Source organism: Trachypithecus francoisi, unplaced genomic scaffold (genome assembly GCF_009764315.1).
Source record: "Trachypithecus francoisi isolate TF-2019V2 unplaced genomic scaffold, Tfra_2.0 Lachesis_group6, whole genome shotgun sequence".
Taxonomy (NCBI): domain Eukaryota; kingdom Metazoa; phylum Chordata; class Mammalia; order Primates; family Cercopithecidae; genus Trachypithecus; species Trachypithecus francoisi.
In genome coordinates this window covers 22,423,166-22,446,279 of record NW_022681471.1, presented here as the reverse complement: position 1 = coordinate 22,446,279, position 23,114 = coordinate 22,423,166, and the positions used below count along the sequence as shown (strand labels likewise).

Sequence of the window (23,114 nt, the reverse complement as noted above, 5' to 3'; positions counted from 1 at the left end):
TGTCAACGTGGTTTACAAACAACAGGGAGAAAGTCTCAACAAACCCTCTGAGGGTGATAACTGTAATGATGGTTCGTATCTTTGCCCTATGTAATTTTATGGGAATTGAGAGTCTAGCCAAATAATAAGTTCCAGCCCTTTTTATCTGTCCAGTTCCCAGCACACTCCCGAGGTGTCTGAGGCACTTCTCACCCCAACCTCTTAAAGCAGATTGTAACAATAACAACGGTAATGACAAGTTCCCGAGCTGCACAGTTCCCTTCATTTAAGAAGCCCTGGGAGCTTCAAAAAACACTCATTAATGGAATCTGACAAAGCTTGCAAGATGGGAAGTCTCGCCCATTTCCAGTTTTCTGGCGGAAAAGTGGGGACTGAGTCCCAGAGGGGCGTCAATTCTCTCTCAGGGGGCTTGAGTGGGTAGGATGTTTGGGGGTCCTGGGCTACCATTATTCCATGAAATTCGAGTCAAGAGTCACGGGTTCTGGACGCCCCCTACCCCGGCGTGCTATTACCAAGTCGCTTCCCATTTCTGGGCCCCAGTTCCCCTACCTAATAGAAGGAAGGGTTGGGCCAAATGGTCTCCAAGATCTCTACGGTCAACCCTGACTTTGCCCCCTCACCTCGCGGTTGGGGATTTTTCCCGCTTCAGGGTTCGGTTAGACTTGTAGCAGAACCGGGTCGGGGTGGGAGTGGCGTCGAGAGGTTGGAGTGTTGCGAATGCGGGAAGGAGAATGCCTGACGGGGTCCTGGACAAATTGGTGTTTCACGAGTACCGTCCTATGGGAAGCAGGTCTGGGGAGACCAGGTGAGGCTCTAGGACGAGCTCGGAGCTCCAAATCCCCCGCCTGCCTGCAGCGAAACAATGTGAATAATGCGCCTTTTCCGCCCAGCCCGGGGGCTGCGCGGATAGGAGCGTCCGCGGGTGCGGGATGGCAGCGGGGAGGCGGATATCGCGGCGGGAGGGGCTCTGCGCGGCTTTTGCCCATAGGCGGCGGGTCAGGTGGCCGCGCGCAAGGCCTGCGGCTCAGACATGGGCTTCGGGGACAAGTCCCAGGCCATCCTGTTCCCCAGAACCTGGGCCCTTCAGCCCGGAGTAGTTGGCCTTCCCTTCGCGGTTGGGGGGCGGTGGGCTGGCTCCCTGCCTCCGAGGAGGAGGGGAGGAAGGAGGAGCCGGGTGGGGCGTGTCACGCGAAGGAGCGCCGGGCGCCCGGTGCGGCCCCCTAGGAAGTGGATTTGACCGCTCCGGATCCAACCCGGCTTCCAGGTTTTCTCCCGGCCCGGCCCAGCGTGCTCCCGCCTGTCTCCGGCCCCCCCGACGCCCGCCCCCTCCCCCCGAGTGCCGCCCGCTTGGCCAAGTTTGCGGAGCGTCGCGGCGCACGCCGGCCAGTCAATCAGCGGCAGAGGTGGGAAGGGCACAGCCGCGCGGCGGAGGGCAGAGTCAGCCGAGCCGAGTCCAGCTGGACGAGCGGACCAGCGCAGGGCAGCCCAAGCCGCGCGCAGCGAACGCCCGCCGCCGCCGACACCCTCCGCGGTCCCCGCGGCGCCTGCCACCCTTCCCTCCTTCCCCACGTCCCCGCCTCGCCGGCCAGCCAGCTTGCCGGTTCGCTGCCCCGCGGAACCCCGAGGTCACCGGCCCTCGCCTCTGCTTTCCTGGGCCGCGCGCAGCCTCCACGCCCTCCTCCTCCTTTTCCCCTGGCCCGGCGCCTGGCACCGGGGACCCTTGCCTGACGCGAGGCCAGCTCTACTTTTTGCCCCGCGTCTCCTCCGCCTGCTCGCCTGTTCCACCAACTCCAGTTCCTTCTCCCTCTAGCTCCACTCGCTAGTCCCCGACTCCACCAGCCCTCGGCCCGCTGCCGTAGCGCCGCTTCCCGTCCAGTCCCAAAGGTGGGAACGCGTCCGCCCCGGCCCGCACCATGGCACGGTTCGGCTTGCCCGCGCTTCTCTGCACCCTGGCAGTGCTCAACGCCTTGCTGCAGGCTGCCGAGCTCAAGTCGAAAAGTTGCTCGGAAGTGCGACGTCTTTACGTGTCCAAAGGCTTCAACAAGAACGATGCTCCCCTCCACGAGATCAACGGTAGGTGGGCACCCCCGGGAGGTGGGCGTAGAGACCGACACCGCGGGAAGGTGGCTGCAACCCCCTTCCCCCGCCCCGCCGCCCTCAGCGCTGGACGCAGGTACACTAGAGGGAGAAATGGGCAGTCGAGAGAGCAGGAGCGAGCGAGAGAGCCAGGCAGCCCGGGCGCAGGACGTTCCCTGCGGGCGCGGCGCTCCCCGCCTCCAGCACTGCGAGCGGAGGGGAGCCGCCGGGTTGCCCGGTGCCACTGTCGCGCTCCGCTCCCTACCCCCGCTCCCCCTCCCCCTGCATTATTCGCCGTCCGGAAGCCCCTGGGGATTCTGGCCCTCAAAGTGCGTGTTACCGGCTCCCTCGCCTTTTCCGGGTTGAACTCCTTATAGGACGCCCCGCTTTGTTGTATGGGTGACCACGAGAGGTCAGGTGGGGGTGGAGGTCGCCAGTGGGGTGTGGTGGAGGGAAACCTTCCGGAGCTTGCTAGATTCTGGGGGTCGCAAAACGTGGAACTTGAATTGATGTTTCATTGATGTTCTTTTAAAACTCTCTCCCCGCCTCTCTTGCACCGCTGACACGGATTAGGAGTTTTAGTAGCCGCAACGGCTTTAGAAGTCGCCTTTAAAAAGCAAACGACTACCCTCACTCTCCACCCCTCCAAACCCTGACTTTTGGGAACTCTCCTACTTTCCGGAAGGTATCGGACCAGAGGAGTATTTTTCCCCTCTTTCTTTTTTCTTACCTCGTTTTAAGGGTTAATTGCACTTTCAATTACAGACCTTTGAAAGGACTGATTACAGGAAACCTGAATCTCAGTTTGGAGATGGTTATGCAAATAGAGACGGCTTAGCCTGTGAAAAAGTTCACCGGATTTTGGAGCCGGTGGGGTGGGATGGGGGCGTGTATGGGGGTATTTGTGAAAGCCTCTCTCGGAGCGCTGGGGAGGCAGCGTTCGGCGGGTGCCCTGCATCCTTCCTAGCGAGGCCGGCGGCGGTGTCCGGCCGGGTCCCCTTCTTAGCAGCCGCCAACTGTTGCGCGCAGCTCCGCCGGCCGCGCAGGTAGCCCGTTCGCCCTGGGGGCTCGGAAAGCACCATGAATCTAGCTGGCTGGTGGCCAGCGTAATCTAACCGAGGAGTGAGAGATTCGAGCCCAGAGGGCCGAGCCTCCACTCCGAACCTTTCATGGAAGTGAGTGGAGCGCGCCTTTGCCTTGCCGTGCTGGTCTCCGGGTGGGGCAGGCAGCCAGCAAAGGAAATACTGTAATTTCAACCAGGCGCTTCCAAAGGCTTAGGAAGATTTGGGGGTCATTTTTTGGAAGGGCTATTAATAACCTTGGAGATTAAGTGCAGTCATCAATTACATATAAATTACAAAGGTAATTGAGGGAAGTTGTTGGGACTTTTGGAGTGTAACTGCATCTGTCTAGAAATAGAACCTAAGAATTTTTGGAGCAGCCCAGGCGCCCACTGCACCTTGGCAGTTACCAAATAACATGCTCACTACTGATTAGACCTGTTTGCCCTTCAGCTGCCTGTCTTTTCGGGAGCTCAAGTATGTCCTCAAAGCGGCACGATTTTATTGGTTGTAGAGCCCTGAAAAGCCCTCTTTCTTTCCCTTCCTCCCGCCCCGCCAGAAAAAAAATGAAGTGAACCAGCAGCCGCTGAAGCTTGGGGGCTCTGCAGGTCAAACCTGGGGCCTTTGTGCCCTGCACAGTTTGGGCCTGGGCACAGTGGAGATGATTGGCGTGAAGGTTACAGTTGTCATTCTCACATTTTGAAGGGGTAGATGCAGCTCTGCACTTAATGGGAATGTGACAAGGTTTCATCTTCTGCTCATGCAAACAATATGTGCCTTTGATATTGACTGCAGGCATTCAGCGAGTGGGGTTGTGAAATTGCCCTCCCCAGTTTCCCCAACTTTACTCTGTGCAGTCTTTTGCTGTGGCAGGGCATCTTCCCCAGCCAGCATTCTCAGGAGAAAGCAAGCTTGAAGGGTGTTCAGAGACTCTGTGCTGCGTGTTCCCTTTGATTGTCATCATCCCCAGAAATCACCTGAGGGATATTTTGCATATATGTCTATCTGGACATTCCCCCATGCCAAAGATAGGGGAGTTATTAGTGACCAGCAGCAGGAAATGGAAGCTAATGTGCTCACACCCAAAACATTTTATTCTTTTTGTCTTGTCCTTCATCTCCCTCCCAGGGCTGCTGCTTTTATTTCCCCTTTTGAATGACCTACTGGACTGCATTCTCCTGAGGAACAAAGGAAGTGCCTTTTTAGCTGGAATCCTTGGAAGACCACCAAGGACTTTAGCTCATGCAGTGCAATTTCGCACCACTTTCAACAATAACAAAAATGCATGACTGAATGGCTCAAAAATGTGGAGTGTTAGAGGCATTCATTTGAGTCTAGGACACTGTCACAACACAGACGGACCCAAGTAAATACCTTTAGACGGCCAGTATAGAAACAGGCGTAATCTTTACCATTGCCCTGGCCTCTCCAGATGCATACATTAGCCTTGTCTTCTCTGGGCTACACTCAGATAATTTTGGTCATTTTTTAAGGGGGATAGTCAATATAGTGACTTGTATTCAGCCTAGGTCTGAATGGATTAATTGCCAGGCACTTTCCCTGGGATGGGGGATGTGTTTTTTTCAGTGCAAAACACCCAAGATCATTTTCCAGGTGAAGTATCACAAAGTCTGGGTTCCTAGCTCATTGAACCCCAGGCTCAGCCCAAGTTTAATATTTTATTCCAGATGGCCTTGCACTTGCCTTCTAGAGGTTTGAACAGGCTTTAAGAATACTCCATGTTCTGGAGGAGTCTCAGTCTTTATGATCATAGTTAGGATAATCTGATGTGCTCTCAAGGGTGTCAGGGAGTACATCATGCTGACAGGGCTTCCAACTGAGGTCCTGCATTGCCTGTCTGCTTGACCCCTGTACTTTTCAAATAATGCTGAGCCCAGGTGCCATGATCAAAAGGGATCTTTAACACAAAGGTTATGTTTTTGTTCAGATTTCAATGGCCATGTGTTTTTGGAGCGCCTACTATGTGCAGTATCTTCTGCTCAGCATTGTGGAGACAGCAAGAAAGGCAGGAGGGGCTTCTGCCACCAGGACCTTTCCTGTTAGTAGGGAGATAAACCAGGCACACACAAAATTAGAATACAACACTGTGGTGATAAGTGCCATACAAGTGATACAGATGACAAGAAGGGAGTGCCCAGGCATTTCAAAGACAGAAGGGATTTAGGACTCTAATACTATAGAATATTAACTGGGTAAAGCTAGTTCACTAGTAAAAATGAAAATGCTAATAATAATAAGTTTAAAAATCTAACCATTTGCGTTATGCCTCCCTCCATAAAGACAAAGGAAAGGTAAAGGGTATGCAACAATGGGCATTTTATTACTCATCTATGTTGAAATTGTTTTTAAGAGTGAGGCAATGGGTTAGAAGCATTCATGAACTTGCCAAAGGTCCTCTTCACAATGACATTGAATGATACTCAGAACTTTGTGCCCTAGTTGCAGTTTTGGAGTTTTTATTTCTTGTTCCCTTTTGTGTTCATGAGCAATGCACTGTGTTCCTGAGCAATGCCCACACACACACATACATATGTACATGCACAAAGGATTCCAGGACTCCTATAAGCTGTTATGACTACGTGGAAAAAAAGTGCATGTGTATGTGTGTTGGAGAGGTAGCAATACTTTCTACTAGTGAGTTGATTATACATGACATACAGCATGTGTCTTTAAGATTTGTAGTCCCCCTTCCCCATCTTAAGTAATGTGTTGGATTTTGCAATGAATTTGTGACCTCCTGTTTTGTTGGAATCATCAGTTTGGCTCTGTGTTTCACTTGGGAAGGGTCAAATTGAACCATAGGGCCTATCACTGTAGAAATTGTCCCAAGTAGTTTACAGGAGGTATCTTCTGGACATGTTCAAAAAAAAATTTAGTAAAAGTTCTGGCTTATGCAGCTCAATCTCTGGTTAGAACATATAAATATAAAATGTCTGATTCAGCATAATTACTGTTCTTTTTTATTTGATTCACGTTGGGTTGCATGCAATTTCAGGATTAACTGGAGACTAGACTGAGGAATGAAAAAGGAAGTTTTTGTTATCTATATAAGGGAAACAACATTGGTGTTAATCTGAGGCAGTTGGAAGTGAGTCTCTCTGCTCCCCAATGACATTAACTGTTTTAGCACTGAGGTTTTTTTCTCACTTATGTTTTAAAAAATGTATTTTGGCCTCATGATAAGGGTCGTAGCTATCGAATGCTTTCTCTGGGCCTGGCCCTATACCAAGGAACTTACATGATTCTCTCATTTAAAACCCACAACAACCATATGACATCAGAATTATCTCCATTTTACAGACAAGAAAACAGATTCAAAGGGATTATGAAATATGTCCACAATCTTATAGCTAGTGAATGACAGAGGTGGGATTTGAACCCAGGTCTTATTTGTTCTAGGGTGTAGTTCATGCTATGTTGTACAGATAGTAAGACAAGAAAGTACCTTCTTTATTCCCATAGAGGTTGTTGAGATATAAACTATGGGAGGACCTTCAGCTAACTAGTAAGGGACCATCATCAAAACAGCACAATTTTCGCATTATAGTGGAGAGGATCCAGTCATATCTGGATCAAACACAGACATAGACACTCTAGTGTTAATGGTAGAAGGAATATAAATTGTATTTCCTGGACAATACAATTGAGGAGCCAATGAGGGTTTCTGAGGGAGGGGAATGTCGTCAGTCAAGCTGTTTTAGGAAGATAACTAGTGGTTCTTTGGGTTAAGGGTTGGCAAGGCAAGAGATAAAGACAGGGAGGTCTGTCAGCACACTCCCCTTTTAAATAGTTCTTAACTGGTCCACCTGCCTCTTGTCTGTCTCCGCCTCCTAACTCCCTGTTCTATCCTGAACATTGACAGCTTAATTTCCTTACATCACTGCTTCGATTAGAGTCATTCCTGTGCTTTGAGCTTCAGTGGTTCCAAGCATCCCAAATTATACTTCTTTCATTGAGTCACTTGTGAACTTGCCAGGGTTATGTGCCTGCTTCTTCCTAATTCCCTGTTGGAACCAGATCCATGGTCTTTGTACATAACTGCCTTGTTTTATAGCTAACTGTTTGTGCAGGCACGTGTTTGTCTTCTCTCCTCAACTGGAAGCAACTTGAGGGCAAAGATGGCAACTTCGGGTCTTGTCTGTAGGTAGCAGTACCAAGTGTGGTAGGTCAGTGCAATATTTGTTAAACAAGTGGGAGAATGACATAGATAATTCTATTGTGTTTTCTGTCAGGACACTAGTGCTGTAATGAGATTATACTGCCTTGATAGATTGTCATTCCATGGTCTGTTTATCTCCTAGGAATCTTTTTGGATCTAAACACTATTTTTTTTTTTTTTAAGATCGGCTCTCACTGTCGCCCAGACTGGAAGTGCAGTGGAGTGATCTTGCCTCATCTCAACCTCTGCCTTCCAGGCTCAAGCAATTCTCCTGCCTCAGCCTCCAGAGTAGTTGGGATTATAGGCATGAGCCACTACCGCCTGGCTATTTTTTTTTTTTTTTTTTGAGACTGAGTCTCTGTTGCCCAGGCTGGATTGCAGTCACGTGATCTCAGCTCACTGCAGTCTCCACCTCCTAAGTTCAAAGGATTCTCCTGCCTCAGCCTCCCGAATAGCTGGGATTATAGGCGTGTGCCACCATACCGGGCTAATTTTTGTATTTTTAGTAGAGACGTGGTTTCACCATGTTGGCCAGGCTGGTTTCGAGCTCCTGACCTCAAATGATCCAGCCTCCCAAAGTGCTGGAATTACAGGCATGAACCACCGTTCCAGGCCTGGATCTAAACACTTTGAATGAAATAAATTTAAAGCAAATCTGCATATGTTGGTATAGCTTGGAGGACATTTTTATTCTTTTGGGGGAGTGCTTGTGTTTACCACTTCATTAATAACTGAATGCTTATAGGATTTTTTTTTTTTTTCTGAGACGGAGTTTTGCTCTTGTTGCCCAGGCTGGAGTGCAATGGCATGATCACAGCTCACCACCACTTCCACCTCCTGAGTTCAAGCGATTCTCCTGCCTCAGCCTCCAGAGTAGCTGGGATTACAGGCATGCACCACCACACCCGGCTAATTTTGTATTTTTAGTAGAGATGGGGTTTCTCCATGTTGGTCAGGTTGGTCTTGAACTCCTGACCTCAGGTGATTTGCCCACCTTGGCCTCCCAAAGTGCTGGGATTAAAGGCATGAGCTGCGGCACTGGCCGGGATTTTTTCAGAAAGATTCAGAATTGTTTTTCTTAATGCCTTGAGATATACTTCTTTAAAGAATAAACAGTTGAGACTGTTGTAATTAGGCAATTTGGGGCAAATTTACCACATTAGATTCAGAACATAGAGCTTGTTCAGTGTGCATCAGTTACCTTTTAACACAAAAAAACTCAAGTTTATTGTCTTTACCAAGAAGAACACAAGCTTTGAAGGGTATCAGAATATTTTATATAAATAAACAGACATACTAAAATACAAACAGGTAAAAACTAGCATTTTCAAATCTACTTGGTTAAACATCTGTTGCTTACTATAGAGAACATGAAAGTGCAGAAAATTCATGAAGCGATTCCATCCTGGAGGTAATTTGAAATATTATGTTTAAGTTCTGATGCATTTAATTCAGCAATCTGGTGGGAGAGAAAAATCAAAGAGCTGCATCAGCCAGGTATTCAACTTTTGAAAAAGAAACTCTAACAAATGTTAGAAATTAGGGGAAAAAATTGAATGGGAGAGTTAAAAAAGTCAATAACCTCCAGGAAGCCTGGAAACTATGTAAAAACATCTTATTGGAAGCCCAGATAAATGTGTGCCAGACATCAAAAAGACCAACTGCTTGGGGGAAGATAAAAAGAACCCGGCATGACTAACTGGCAGAGTAAAAGAGGCTGCTTCAGGGAAAAAGGCATCTTTCACAAAATAGAAGGAGTTTAAGCCAGAAGAGGGAAGTCCACTAGGTTTGACAAGGCTCAGGTACAAACTAGAAATTAAGTGGGCTGACAGAGAATTGAAGTTGAACCTTGCAAGGGATTTGAAAGATGGCCTGTGCGATAATAATGGTGAAAAGAGTAGGTTGAGTCCAACCTATCTGAGGAGAAGCAGTATGGCTTCTTTAAGGGTAAACCGTGCCTGATTGATCTCTCAGGGATCAATCAGGGTTCTTTGTGAGAAAAAAAAAGCATGAGGATACAGGGAAACAGACATCATTTAGGTTTTAAAAAATTATGCAATGGATTCTAAGGCAAGGAATATTCAGAAAATGTATTTACTTTGAGATAGGTGGGGATAGTTGGACAGAGAGGAAGAGTGAAGGAGGGAAGAGACTCCACTGTTGTAGATGGAGTAGTTTACGTGGAAAAGACATGGCTTATTGGAATGAGTAGTTCTAGCCTAACTCTGGCAAATTAGTTGTCAAATACCTTTGGTGAAGTTCTTCCCTCTTTGAAAAATGGGGTGAAATTGAACCACCTGGCACCTGGGGAGATTTTAAAATATACTAATACCTGGGTACCATCCCATACCAATGAAATAATACTTTCTTCAGGAGGGACGAGGCCATGGATGGATGGATGGATGGATGTGTGTGTGTGTGTGTGTGTGTGTATTTTTTTAAAATTAATTTATTTTGTTTGACATGGAGTCTTGCTCGTCACTCAGGCTGCAGTGCAATGGCGTGATCTCAACTTACTGTAGCCTCCACCTCCTGGGTTCAAGCAATCCTTCTGCCTCAGCCTCCCGAGTAGCTGGGACTACAGGTGTGTGCTGCCACGCCCGGCTAATTTTTGTATTTTTAGTAGAGATGGGGATTCACCATGTTGGCCAGGCTGGTCTTGAACTCCTGGCCTAAAGTGATCCACCCACCTTGGCCTCCCAAAGTGCTGGTGTTACAGGCGTGAGCCACTGTGCCTGGCCCATGGTAGATTTTTTTTTTAATTAAAAAAAAATTTTTTTTTTGAGACAAAGTCTTGCTCTGTCACCAAAGCTGGGTGAAATGGCATGATCTCCACTCACTGTAACCTCCGCCTCCTGAGTTCAAGTGATTCTCCTGCCTCAGCCTCCCAAGTAGCCGGGATTACAGGCGTGCACCACCACTCCTGGCTAATTTTTTATATTTTTAGTAGGGACAGGGTTTCACCATGTTGGCCAGGCTGGTTCCGAACTCCTGACCTCATGATCTGCCCACCTCGGCCTCCCAAAGTGCTGGGATTACAGGCGTAAGCCACCATGCCCGGCCTAGTTCCCTTCCATCTCTGAGATTCTGTTATTCTAAATTTTCTAATGAGATTCATCACGAAGTGTTGTTTGAGATAAAGCCTTTAGTTTAGACTCAGTGCATGGTTGTTTTAATTTTGGCTAACTTGGATTTAAGAGAAAGGTGTGTCAAACATGGAGGAAAATATTTTCAATCAAGATATAAGTGTGAACCACAGCTGGGTGATGCTTTGCTGCAGGTAGAGACATAAGACAAGGACAATGAGAATGTTTTGGAAAGAATTAGAAAGGAATCCAGCCTTGCTGTCATTTATTGATTAAGTGTCAACATGCTAGGTGATACTTCTTCCCTTTTTCTTTATTGGTAAAATTTAAAAAATCTCTTCATCCCTTACTTTAATGTCCTCTTTGCCATGTGTTTATTCTCTTCAAGTATCTTATCAAGAAATAGAAGTACAGTAAATCCCTAGGCTTCTAGCTGGTGTAACCGTCTAGAACACAGCTGGGAATGTGGAAGTAAGCAGAAAAGCCAAATGATGGAAACAGCTGTCATAAAGCCCATGCATTCTATGTGGAGAAAAGGCCTTCAGAAATTTATTATCAGCAATTATTGAATGACTCCTGTATCCAGAGCAGTATGCTGGGTGCAGGGGATTCCAAGAGGTGTCAAGCAGGAATCAAGCTTTTGAGGAGCTTGCATTCAAATTAGGTAGATAGGGTTTATAGGTGAGAAGATAAAATGCTTCATTTATCCAGTTTCCCAGTCTATGGCAGATTAGAAGTAGCAAATGGTACTGGTTGGGGGCCGATGGGAATCACAGGAAGGGATTGTGTTGGAGGCAGGTAAGACTTGACATCTGGAAGAAGTGAGAGAGGACAGTTGGAGGGTGACCAGAAGCTGAACGGAAGACCCAGAACTTGCTGGTCTTGGCAGTTTGAGATCTCCTAGAATGGGCGAATGCTCAAAGCCACCTTTGTAACCATAACTATTGAGGGCACTAGTATATTTCATTATAGTATTAAATAATGGTGTTTGGCTTATTCTGATTTGAAAGTTCAGAAAGTATATTTTAGAAAGAGTTCCATTACTGGGTGCGATGGCTCACGCCTGTAATCCCAGCACTTTGGGAGGCCGAGGTGGGCAGATCACCTGAGGTTGGGAGTTCGAGACCAGCCTGACCAACATGGAGAAACCATGTCTCTACTAAAAATACCAAAATTAGCCAGGCGTGGTGGCACATGCTTGTGATCCCAGCTACTCGGGAGGCTGAGGCAGGAGAATCACTTGAACCCGGGAGGTGGAGGTTGCAGTGAGCCGACATCGAGCCATTGTACTCCAGCATGGGCAACAAGAGCGAAAGTCTGTCTCCAAAAAAAAAAAAAGTTCTATTAGAAATATTCAAAATATGAAAACTACCCTTTAAAAAAGGGGAAATTTAGTTAACTTACACATTTACCTATTTAGAGCACCCAGTTTCCCAACAGTGCTGGATCAACAAGAGTCATTCTACATGTCACTTTGTCTTTTTATTTTAAAAAATATGTTAACAATTATATATTATTATTCAGTGGCTTTTTCACCGCAGAGCTTGTGATTTATGATTTTGTTCCTCTGCACCTTCTTTTTTTTTTTTTTTTTTTTTGAGACAGGGTCTTACTCTTTTGTCCAGGCTGGAATGCAGTGGCATGATCTCTGCTCACTGCAACCTCTGCCACCCAGGTTCAAGAGATTATCTTGCCTCAGCTTTACAAGTAGCTGTGATTATAGGCGTGCACCACCACGTCTGGCTAATTTTTATATTTTTAGTAGAGATGGGTTTTCACCATGTTGGCCAGGCTGATCTCTAACTCCTGGCCTAAAGTGATTCCTCCTCAGCATCCCAAAGTGCTGGGACAGGCATGAGCCACCACGCCCAGCCCCTCTGCACCTTCTTTTGAAAGCCCTCTAGAACATCCAAGTTTGACTTAGTTCCTGATACTGTACTACCTGCTGTGGTCAGTTTAGGAAACTGACATTTTGACATGAAGTCAACAACAGTTGGTTCCTAGTTAATGGGTGACACATTTGAATATTGGTTTCCCTTGTAAACATTTACCAAACTAGGTAAATGTATAATCATAAGAAACACTAGAAGTTAAGGATAGTCTCTGTCTGTGTAGCTGTTTGAACCTTAAAAAAAAGCAAAGCTCGGCTGGGTGTGGGGCTCTCGCCTGTAATCCCATCACTTTGGGAGGTCAAAGCAGGCAGATCACTTGAGGCCAGGAGTTCAAGACCAGCCTGGCCAACATGGTGAAACCCCATCTCCACTAAAAATACAAAATTAGCTGGGTGTGGTGGTGTGCACCTGTAATCCCAGCTACTCGGGAGGCTGAAGCACAAGGATTGCTTGAACCCGGGAGGCAGAGATTGCAGCAAGAGGAGATCACACCACTGCACCCCAGCCTGGGCGACAGAGTGAGACTCTGTCAAAAAAAAAAAAAAAAAAAAAGTGTAGCTCTATGTGCCCTATCATGCCAGATCTGAGAGACCATGTATCCCTGGTTCTTATCACACTGCATGGCATGTGGTAGGTGCTCAAGAACCTTAAGCATGACTTTTTACTTCTGTACTCATTCCAGGATGAGATATTTTTATTCATATCTGCTATGGTCTTACTATATTCTTCCAAAATTCATATATTGAAATCCTAACCCTCAAGGTGATGGTGTTAGGAGGTGGAGCCTTTGGGAGGTAAACCCTCATGAATGTAGAGGCCCCAGAGAAAACCCTTGACACTTGTGCCACATGAAATTATGATGAGAAGATGGCCCTCTATGAGGAAGCATGCCCTTACCAGAACCCAATCTACCAGCATCTTGATCTTGGACTTCCTGGCCTCTAGAACTGCAAGCAATACATTTCTCTTGTTTAGAAGCCACCCAGTCTTTGGTATTTTGTTTTAGCAGGCCAAACAGGCTAAGATAACCCTTTATAAATCTAATTATTTTAAGCTGTCTCATTTTTTTTGTAACTTTTGCATACGTTCAGTACTAGATGCCTAAGTAAGGAAAGGAAAAGGAAAACGTGTTTTCTTACCCCTTAACCTAGAGTGTGGTGTTCTTTCTTGGCTTGCTTGGAGGTGGGCGCTTAGTATTTCATGTGGTTTGTTTTAATCCCGGTAGACAAATGGTTGCTACTTCTTATGCTGTCTGTTCCAGACATTCAGACATTAGCAGGAACTTGGCTGTGCCTGCAGAGGTTCTCTCTCTCTCTCTCTCTCTCTCTCCAGCCCAGGCTGGAGTGCAATGGCATAATCTCGGCTCACTGCATCCTCTGCCTCCTGGGTTCGAGTGATTCTCATGCCCCAGCCTCATGTGTAGCTGGGACTACAGGCACCTGCCACCGTGCTCGGCTGATTTTGGTAGAGGCGGGTTTCACCATGTTAGCCGGGCTGGTCTTGAACCCCTGACCTCAGGTGATCTGCCTGCCTCGGCCTCCCAAAGTGCTGGGATTACAGGCATGAGCCACTGTACCTGGCCTCAGAGGTGCTTTTGGAAGAGGCTACCTTTGCCCCTTTTTGTTGCATCAGCCTTTCTACTAGGTGCTCACTTCCGTCTTCTCCTGGAGGCTTGGGTCAGGGCTTGATCTCTGCTTCATCACAGCCATTCTTTTCATGCTAGTTCTTCCTTCACAAAGCCACTTTGTCAGTTGGCTTTTGCAGGCCTCTTAAAGCCTGTCTTCTTTCTTCTGTTCACCTTCTGCCTACCAGAGCAGGCTGGAAGTTGTTTCTTTTGGATTGTAGATGTTTCCTTAGTTCACCAAACCCTTGACGTAGTCATCCCAGCAAGCATTAAGCCACCAGAATATTTTTTTTCCTTCAGTTATTGTTTCTATTTCACCACATGTTTGTCTCCATTGAGTTTTCAGTCTAGTGTTTGGTCAGAGATGAAAACAAAGCACTGTGTCCTTGCAAACTGCAGTGTAAAGCATGTGGTTAGCAGTTACTACTTGCAATGGTCCAGTCTGAGTGGGAGTATCATTTTTCTTGGCAGTGACTTCACAGAAAGTCTTGTTTTTTTGGTGCCAGAATAAGCAGTCATTACATTCCTTACAATTTATAGTCAAATTATTATCTACTATTTTTTAAAGTGCCTTAATTATAGACGATGTCCCCATGCTAAGATTTTAAAAAGTAAAATAAGACAACTTTTTACCAGTGTACTTTAGAAATGGTCCTTAAACATCACGCGTCACCAGAATGTTGGAGGCTATGGTAAGGATTAGTTCTTTGTGTTTATGGGGATTTTTTTTTAAAGGAGAGTAGTGAAATGAGTTTACTTTAAACTGAATTTGAATTAAATGCCCTCAGCTGGCTGGGTGGTTAATGTTCTGCCTTGTTGTTTACCCCGGTTGGAACTAGCTTTTCTTTCTGCCCTCCCAGATCTGATGGGCCTGGACACATTCTGGGAGGCTCTTCTGGTAGGAGGTCAATGGATTATTAAGCAGTAAGGCAGTCTTAGAAGATGTTCTTGTATTCTTTAAGTTGGAGAGCAAATGATGAAATAACAACCTTCCAAAATAAGGGACTGCATCAATTTTCTTGTAATCTGAATGAAGATTTAGGTGATTGGATGGGATATGTTTCAGCTTAGCTAATGTTTCATAATCTCTACCTTTGGGCTTTGCTTTCAAGATATATGTAAAATTTGTCATCTTACCATCTCAGTGACTACTATCCTGGTCTCACCCCTCATTACCTCTTGCCTGGATTATTGCAGTCGCCCATATCAGTTCCCCTGCTCTAGCTCTCTGGCTCTGGCTCTCGCCAGCCTGTGTTCTCAGCATAGCAGCCACTGTGATGGTATTCTCTTAAACTTAAATCAGATCATATCACTGCTTTGCTCAAAATGCTCCAATGGTTCCCCATGCCAACCAGAGTGAAAATTGAGGCTTATGAGCACATCTGCCTTCTCCTGTGCCAGCCCACGAGGTCTTCTCTTCTCAGGCTTTATCTTTATCTAAGACCCCATCCCATTCTAGCCATGTTGGTCTCTGTTTTCCTTCAAGCACACCAGGCACGTTTAGGGGCCTTTGCACTTCGTATTTTCAATGCCTTGAACACCCGGCTGCCAGATAGCAGCATGGTTCACTCCTTCACATGTTTCGGGCCTTTGATTACCTGTCACCTTAATAGAGAAGCTTTTCCTGGTCTCTGTATAAAGTAGGATACTCCCCCCCTAAAAAAAATAAAATAGGATACCCCCATGCCCCCACCCCCTGCAGACACACACATATATTCATATACTTCGTCCTCCTTCCTCTCTGCTTTCTTCTTAGTTATCACCACCTGACCTGTGGGCAGGGGCTTTGCCTCTTTTATTCACTGCCCTATACTCAATGTCTACCACATTGGCTAATACTCAAAAATGTTTGTTGAATGAATACATGAATGAGTACTCCTTGCAAATAGGTTGCTCTTAGGCAAAAAGCTTTCAGAGGGCATAGTTGACTCTTTAGGACTTCTGAATATGAGATTATACATATGAACTGCCATCTGTAGAAAGGGGATGCCTAGACTGGATTCATTCATTCAGCAGGTATTTAGCTAGTGCCTATAATTACTAGGCACTGGTGACAGAACAGTGAATAAAAGGGATACAAGCCAGGTCTCACCCTCATGCAGCTCACAGTCTAAATGGTGAGACAGACATTAAGTCATTCAATAATTCTGCAAATTGGAAATTAGTTACAGTTGTGATAACTACTTCCAAGGAGAAGCCCTTGGTCTTGGGTGTGGAGTAAGGGAATGGCAATCAGGGCAAAGCATAGTTTTCTTGAACATTATGGGCCTATAAGGCCTTCTCATTTTCTAGGAGTAGTGCTTTTTACATCATCACAAGCTCCTGCCCTCAGTGAATGGCCAGGGTTTGTGTTTCTGACAGTGGATCCTGAGATGAGTCCTAGAGCACTTATGCAGTGGTGCAGGGAAGATAGGCCTGAGTTATCCTGGCTTACATGGAACACTTTCTCTGGTTGCATATTGTGAACAAAAGTTCTCTGGAAAGGAATTTGGAGGAAAAAGATTTTATTCCAGTGAACAGTTTGTAAACTGGGGAGATACATCCTTCAGTGTAAAACAAAAGTGCACATTCCAGAGACCAAAGAGAGGATTCTGGTTTCTGGTTGTTTTTGTTTTGGGACAGAGTCTTGCTCTGTTGCCCAGGCTGGAGTGCAGTGGTGTGATCTCGGCTCACTGCAGCCTCTGCCTCCCAGGTTCGAACAATTCTCCCAATTCAGCCTCCCAAGTAGCTGGAACTACAGGTGCACACCACCACTCCTGGCTAATTTTTGTAGAGATGGGGTTTTGCCATGTTGGCCAGGCTGGACTCAGACTCCTGGCCTCAAGCGATCTGCCCACCTTGGGCTCCCAAAGTGTTGGGATTACAGGCGTGAGCCACTGTGCCTGGCTGGATTCTGGTTTTAGAGCAAAAGTTCACACCCAGGTTCCTAAGCAAGTGTTATGCAAATGAAAGGCTGAAATTTGCTTAATTCCAATTGGTTGACTCAGCTGAGCCCTGATTGGTTTATACAAGTGAGCCCTGATTGGTTGGTACAGATGAGCTCTGACTGGTTGCTTCAGGGGAGTTCTGAAAGTCCCAAAGTTAAACGGAGGTGGGTGTTTTCAGGAAACTCAGAGGAAGTGTGTCACCTTTCGTTAGCAAATGACCTCTTGGTTCTATTTTAAACTTAGGCCCAGTTAACCACTTGGGATCCACCTTGAAGGATTGGCTCTTTCAGATTCACATTTGTTTACAATACTGTGGCCGTCATTTTAAGGATGGGTTTACAGGGGCACTGGGAAATGCAAAGTTAACGCTTGTGTCACTTTGCACTGTTGTTTTCTGTTCTCTAGGTGGTCTGCAGAGGAACCAGACAATTAGTGCTAAAGCCTTTAGCCTTTTATGAAAGGTCTGAGTCCACTCTCATTTTCATAGAGACCACAGAAATACTGTCATTTGATTGGTGAGTGACTCAAGATGAAGCCTTCTGGCCCTGCAATAGTAAAACTCTGGTTTAGCAAAATAGGGATGGAATGCATCTGTCAGTTGGTAACAAGATTCCTTCCCTCTCCAAGCCTTTATCAATGGTGACTGAATGTGCAGGTTGTCTCAAGGAGAGGAGGGTCCTGGCTGTGCAGGGAGCAAGTGCAGAGGCTGGCCAGGGAGTTTAGGATTGTAAGCAAATGCAGTCCTAGCAGTTATCATAACAGGATGGGAAGGAACCTTCCTTGCCACATGCTGCTGCTCTGAGAACAGAGTCTTCCGTATTTCAAGAAAGATTGTTTTTTCAGAATTTTAGATGAACACCGTGAGATAGTTCCCTATTTCTTTTCTTTTTTTCTTTTCTCTGAGACAGAGTCTCACTCTGTCACCTAGGCTAAAGTGCAGTGGCACAATCTTGTCTCACTGCAACTTCCACCTCCCAGGTTCAAGTGATTCTTCTGCCTCAGCCTCCCGAGTAACTGGGATTACCGGTGCATGCTACCACACCTGGCTAATTTTGTATTTTTAGTAGAGGAGGGGTTTTACCACATTGGCCAGGCTGGTCTCGAACTCCTGACCTCAGGTGATCCACCCGTTTCAACCTCCCAAAGTGCTGGGATTGCAGGCGTGAGCCATGGCGCCTGACTGATAGATCCCTTTGTCTTAGTTTGTTCAGAAATTCAAAGTCTTAGTGAGGAACCCTGAGGCTAGGGTATGTATAGAGACACTAGCTTGGATGCCTGACAATTTTACCTAGAGGTACGTGAGTAGCTGTGACATCTCAGTGTTTCTGGGTTACAAGCAAGTGTTTTCAGCCATTTTCTAATGTGGACCCCTCTTCTGAAGGGCACACTACATAGCCATGACAAAGGCTGAAGCCCCAACCTCTCTATTTAATGCAGCGAACCGACTGCCTTGTTGTAAATTGGGAGCAAGTTTGTAGGCAAGGGGCGAGTTTGCTTAAATATGAAGACTAAGGTGGGCCCTACTTTAAATTTGAAGATTATGGCATATGCCCTATTTTAAATACTATAGGCTTACTATATTTTGTTCGTTTGAGACCAAGTCTCTCTCTGTCACCCAGGCTGGAGTGCAATGGGGCAATCTTGGCTCACGGCAACTTCTGCCTCCGGGGTTCAAGTGATTCTCCTGCCTCAGCCTCCCAAGTAGCTGGGATTACAGGGGTGAGCCACCACCATGCCCAGCTGAGTTTTGGGTTTTTAGTAGAGACAGGGATTCACCATGTTGCCCAGGCTGGTCTCAAACTCCTGAACTCAGGTGATCTGCCTGCCTTGGCCTCCCAAAGTGCTGGGATTACAGGCGTGAGCCACTGTGCCTGGCCTCAGCTTATTATTATTATAAGGGTAAGTTTTTGATTAAGAATAGAAGTGTTTAATTTCTCTTCTAATGGTTCTAATGGTCCATTTTCTAGGAGGCATTCAGGGTGTGGGCTGAGCTGCATGAGTTTATGATAGGGCAAACCAATCTTTAACTATCTAAACTTAGCTTTAAGTTTATGGGTGTGTGATTGTCTCTGCTTTTTTTTTGGAGACAAGGTCTCACTCTGTCACCCAGCCTTGAGGGCAGTGGTGTGATCACAGCTCACTGCAGTCTCAACCTCCCAGCCTTAGATGATCCTCCCACCTCACCCTCCCAAGTAGCTGAGATCACAGGCACATACCACCATGCCTAGCTAATTTTTATATTTTTTCTAGAGAGGGAGTTTTGCCATTATCACCCAGGCCAGTCTCGAACTCCTGGGCTCAAGTGATCTGCCTGCCTCAGCTTCCCAAAGTGCTGGGACTAGAGGCGTGTGCCACCACACCTGGCTAATTTTTGTATTTTTTGTAGAGACGGGGTTTTGCCATGTTGCCCAGGCTGGTCTCGAGCTTCTGGGCTCCAGTGATCTGCCTGCCTTGGCCTCCCAGAGTGCTGGGATTATGAGTGGAGCTGCTGCGCCCAGCCTCTGCTTTAGTTTAGAAACAGACAAAGCATTTGCCTTTTTTTTTTTTTTTTTTTTTTTGAGACGGAGTCTTGCTCTGCCGCCCAGGCTGGAGTGCAGTGGCCGGCTCTCAGCTCACTGCAAGCTCCGCCTCCCGGGTTCACGCCATTCTCCTGCCTCAGCCTCCCGAGTAGCTGGGACTACAGGCGCCCGCCTCGTCGCCCGGCTAGTTTTTTGTATTTTTCAGTAGAGACGGGGTTTCACCGTATTAGCCAGGATGGTCTCGATCTCCTGACCTCGTGATCCGCCCGTCTCGGCCTCCCAAAGTGCTGGGATTACAGGCTTGAGCCACCGCGCCCGGCCGTTTTTTTTTTTTTTTTTTTTTTGAGACGGAGTCTCGCTCTGTCGCCCAGGCTGGAGTGCAGTGGCCGGATCTCAGCTCACTGCAAGCTCCGCCTCCCGGGTTCACGCCATTCTCCTGCCTCAGCCTCCTGAGTAGCTGGGACTGCAGGTGCCCGCCACGTCGCCCGGCTAGTTTTTTGTATTTTTCAGTAGAGACGGGGTTTCACCGTATTAGCCAGGATGGTCTCGATCTCCTGACCTCGTGATCCGCCCGTCTCGGCCTCCCAAAGTGCTGGGATTACAGGCTTGAGCCACCGCGCCCGGCCGTTTTTTTTTTTTTTTTTTTTTTGAGACGGAGTCTCGCTCTGTCGCCCAGGCTGGAGTGCAGTGGCCGGATCTCAGCTCACTGCAAGCTCCGCCTCCCGGGTTCACGCCATTCTCCTGCCTCAGCCTCCTGAGTAGCTGGGACTGCAGGTGCCCGCCACCACGCCCGGCTAGTTTTTTGTATTTTTTAGTAGAGACAGGGTTTCACTGTGTTAGCCAGGATGGTCTCGATCTCCTGACCTCGTGATCCGCCCGTCTCGGCCTCCCAAAGTGCTGGGATTACAGGCTTGAGCCACCGCGCCCGGCCGTAGCATTTGCCATTTTTACCAGTAATCTTTTAGTGTTTCTTTTGGAGTGCTGAGATTTTCTTGGTTAGCTTCTAAGCTCAAGAATGAAGTATATACAATGAGATTCTGGGGATAAGCATGCTTATCTCTCTGCTGGGTCTGTAATGAAAGGTTTGTTAAGCAAATAAATGGTGTAAATATTATATCAGGAAATGTTTAACACCTACATAGGGAAAGAGACTATTCCCAAACACCTCAGAAACAACCATTTTAATCGAAACCATTGTGTTAATTACAAAAATATCTGTTTATTAAAGTAGGTCTTTAAGTTGCTTTAGTTGCCAATACTTCCTGTGGTCACTTCGTGTTTGAAAGTGATAAGTTCGTGTTTCTTTAAAAATATTGTATAATTCAGCCTATATTCCCTCCAATAAGTCAAATTTATAGACGGCATTTCTGTAATCAACCAATTTAACGAGAGACTAATGGCAACTCGGCTGTTAGGACAGGATATTTGTTTTTCTTCTTGAAGTCCTAGCAGCTGTTGTATCCTCATATTTTGCAGAAAGGAAAAACAACTAAAAAAAAAATGAGATGTGTTTTTAATGTGAGGGGAATGCAAGCTATCACTAAGAATAAAGGGAAATGATTGCATTTGGCGCAGTTATTGATTTCAGAAATGTCTTTGAATCTGTGTTACATGCATGAGTGTTATGCCAATTCTTTGTGGCTTCCTGGGGTGACATTTAGGGAATGTAGATTTAGATGCTACATTTTGCCAAATATAAATTGCCTCAAGTATTAAGTAGTTTTCTGAGCAAAAATTGATGGTAAAGGAATTTATCGCTATTTTCAACAGTTACCAGATGTGTGATCAGAGAGTTTTGTCAAACCTTGAATTTTTCTAATGTTGTATATTTAGTAGTATATGCTGTTGTTGAAAGTATAACCTCAACTGCAGGCAGTTTCCTAGGGACCATTAATTTGTACTTTAAAGTATTTCAGTTGTGATAGTCATTTTCTTTTGAAATGAAGGAAAATTTTGATCATTAAGAAAGAATAACAGCATTTTACACTAAGTAAATGTAAAGTATTGGAGATTTCTTCTAATACCATATAACTTTGGTTTCTTAGTTATATTGAATTCTGTCCACTGAAGCAATTGACTTTGTGCCAGTTTTCCTTTTCAGACAATTTATTGTAAACTTGAGCTCTCCTTTCTCATCTCATATCTCTCTTCTTTTCCTAATATTTGTTTTCTTTTAATCAGTCAATATTGATAATTTTTTTTCAGGCCTCAAATTTTTTTTCAGGCCTCAGCCTCCCAAGTAGCTGGGATTACAGGCATGTACCACCACACCGGCTAATTTTGTATTTTTTTAGTAGAGACAGGGTTTCACCATGTTGGTCAGGCTGGTCTTGAACTCCTCACCTCAGGTAATACATCCACCTTGGCCTCCCACAATGCTGAGATTACAGGCGTGAGCCACCATGCCTGGCCAAAAATTTTTAAATATATTATAAACCCTGTCTACTTAAAATTATTTAATCATATTCAATAGGATTCCTACAATCATGATGATAATTATTATTATTTCAATAACAATAGGTAACAGCTACTGAGCACTCACTATGGGCCTATTTTGAACACATCATGTAGATTAACCCATTTAATGTAAACAGAAAATAAAAAAGATGGAGGATGGAGTGGAGAATTTTAAATGGAGTAAAGAATTTTGAAAGGCTATTACAGTGAATGAACTGTGGGCTTGCGGGTAGCTGGGTAAAACAGGAACACCAACTGGTTATGCATTTTTTGTTTATCTGATAAAAAGAAACATAAGAGCTCTTCAGGCAAGGTATTTTCTTGTTGTTGCTCAATCTAGAAAGAATGTTTTATGGAGGCTGTTATGTAAATGACACTAAACAGCTTAATAATCAGTGTTGTCAACATAATTTCACATGACCATTTCTTCTACTGATCTTCCAGTAGAAGATCAACCAAAACAACAGGTGAGAAAGTCAGGCTTTTAGGTTCATGGAGTTGTCTTGGGTCTTTAGACTAAAGAATCAAACTCTTTCTGTCTTTAGTGGTAACTGCTTCTTTCTTCTGTATGAGATCATATCTCTTAGTCTCTGAGTCAGGGTTCTCCTGATAAGTAGCTACCAACACCATGATGACAATAATAATACAGCTACCTCCAGTGGCCAGAAACCTGGAAAAAGTTGCACACTGAGGAAGCAAGAACCTGTGTACTGAAGCCACTTTAGAACTTGGAAGTGAAATAATTGGGGTGAGCTGGACAGCATCTTCTCTTCAGCCCACTTTTCTCCTTGCCCTGATCAATTCTGCTCTCAGGACTTTGTACCTGGCACTGAGAGTTGTCATACTGTCATTAGACCTCCAGAGATTATGGTTTATGGTAGGATAAATGTTTTCCAATTGAAGAGATGATAGAATACAGTGGTGATAAGAGTAACTTCTATATGTTTTACATATCACGATCCAATCCATATATATATATATATATTTTTTTTTTTTTTTTTTTTTGAGACGGAGTCTTGCTCTGTCACCCAGGCTGGAGTGAAATGGTGCAATCTCGGCTCACTGCAACCTCCACCTCCCCGTTCAAGCGATTCTCCCGCCTCAGCCTCCCATGTATCTGGGATTAAAGGCACCCGCTACCATGCCTGGCTAATTTTTGTATTTTTAGTAGAGACAGGGTTTTACCATGTTGGCCAGGCTGGTCTCCAACTCCTGACCTCAAGTTATCTGCCCACCTTGGCCTCCCTAAGTGCTGGGATTACAGGCATGGGCCACTGTGCCCGGTGTGCATA

General features: G+C 45.9%; 1 protein-coding gene across 1 annotated transcript in view; it reads left to right on the top strand.

Annotated features, from left to right (window-relative positions):
* Nucleotides 1-1,233: 1,233 nt before the first annotated feature.
* Nucleotides 1,234-23,114, top strand: part of GPC4 (glypican 4) — a 118,100-nt gene continuing 96,219 nt past the window's right edge. Inside the window, exon 1 of the mRNA XM_033201326.1 lies at nucleotides 1,234-2,073. Coding sequence (XP_033057217.1) covers nucleotides 1,914-2,073 — 160 coding nt within the window. The 5' untranslated portion in view covers nucleotides 1,234-1,913. The remainder of the gene's footprint in view (nucleotides 2,074-23,114) is intronic.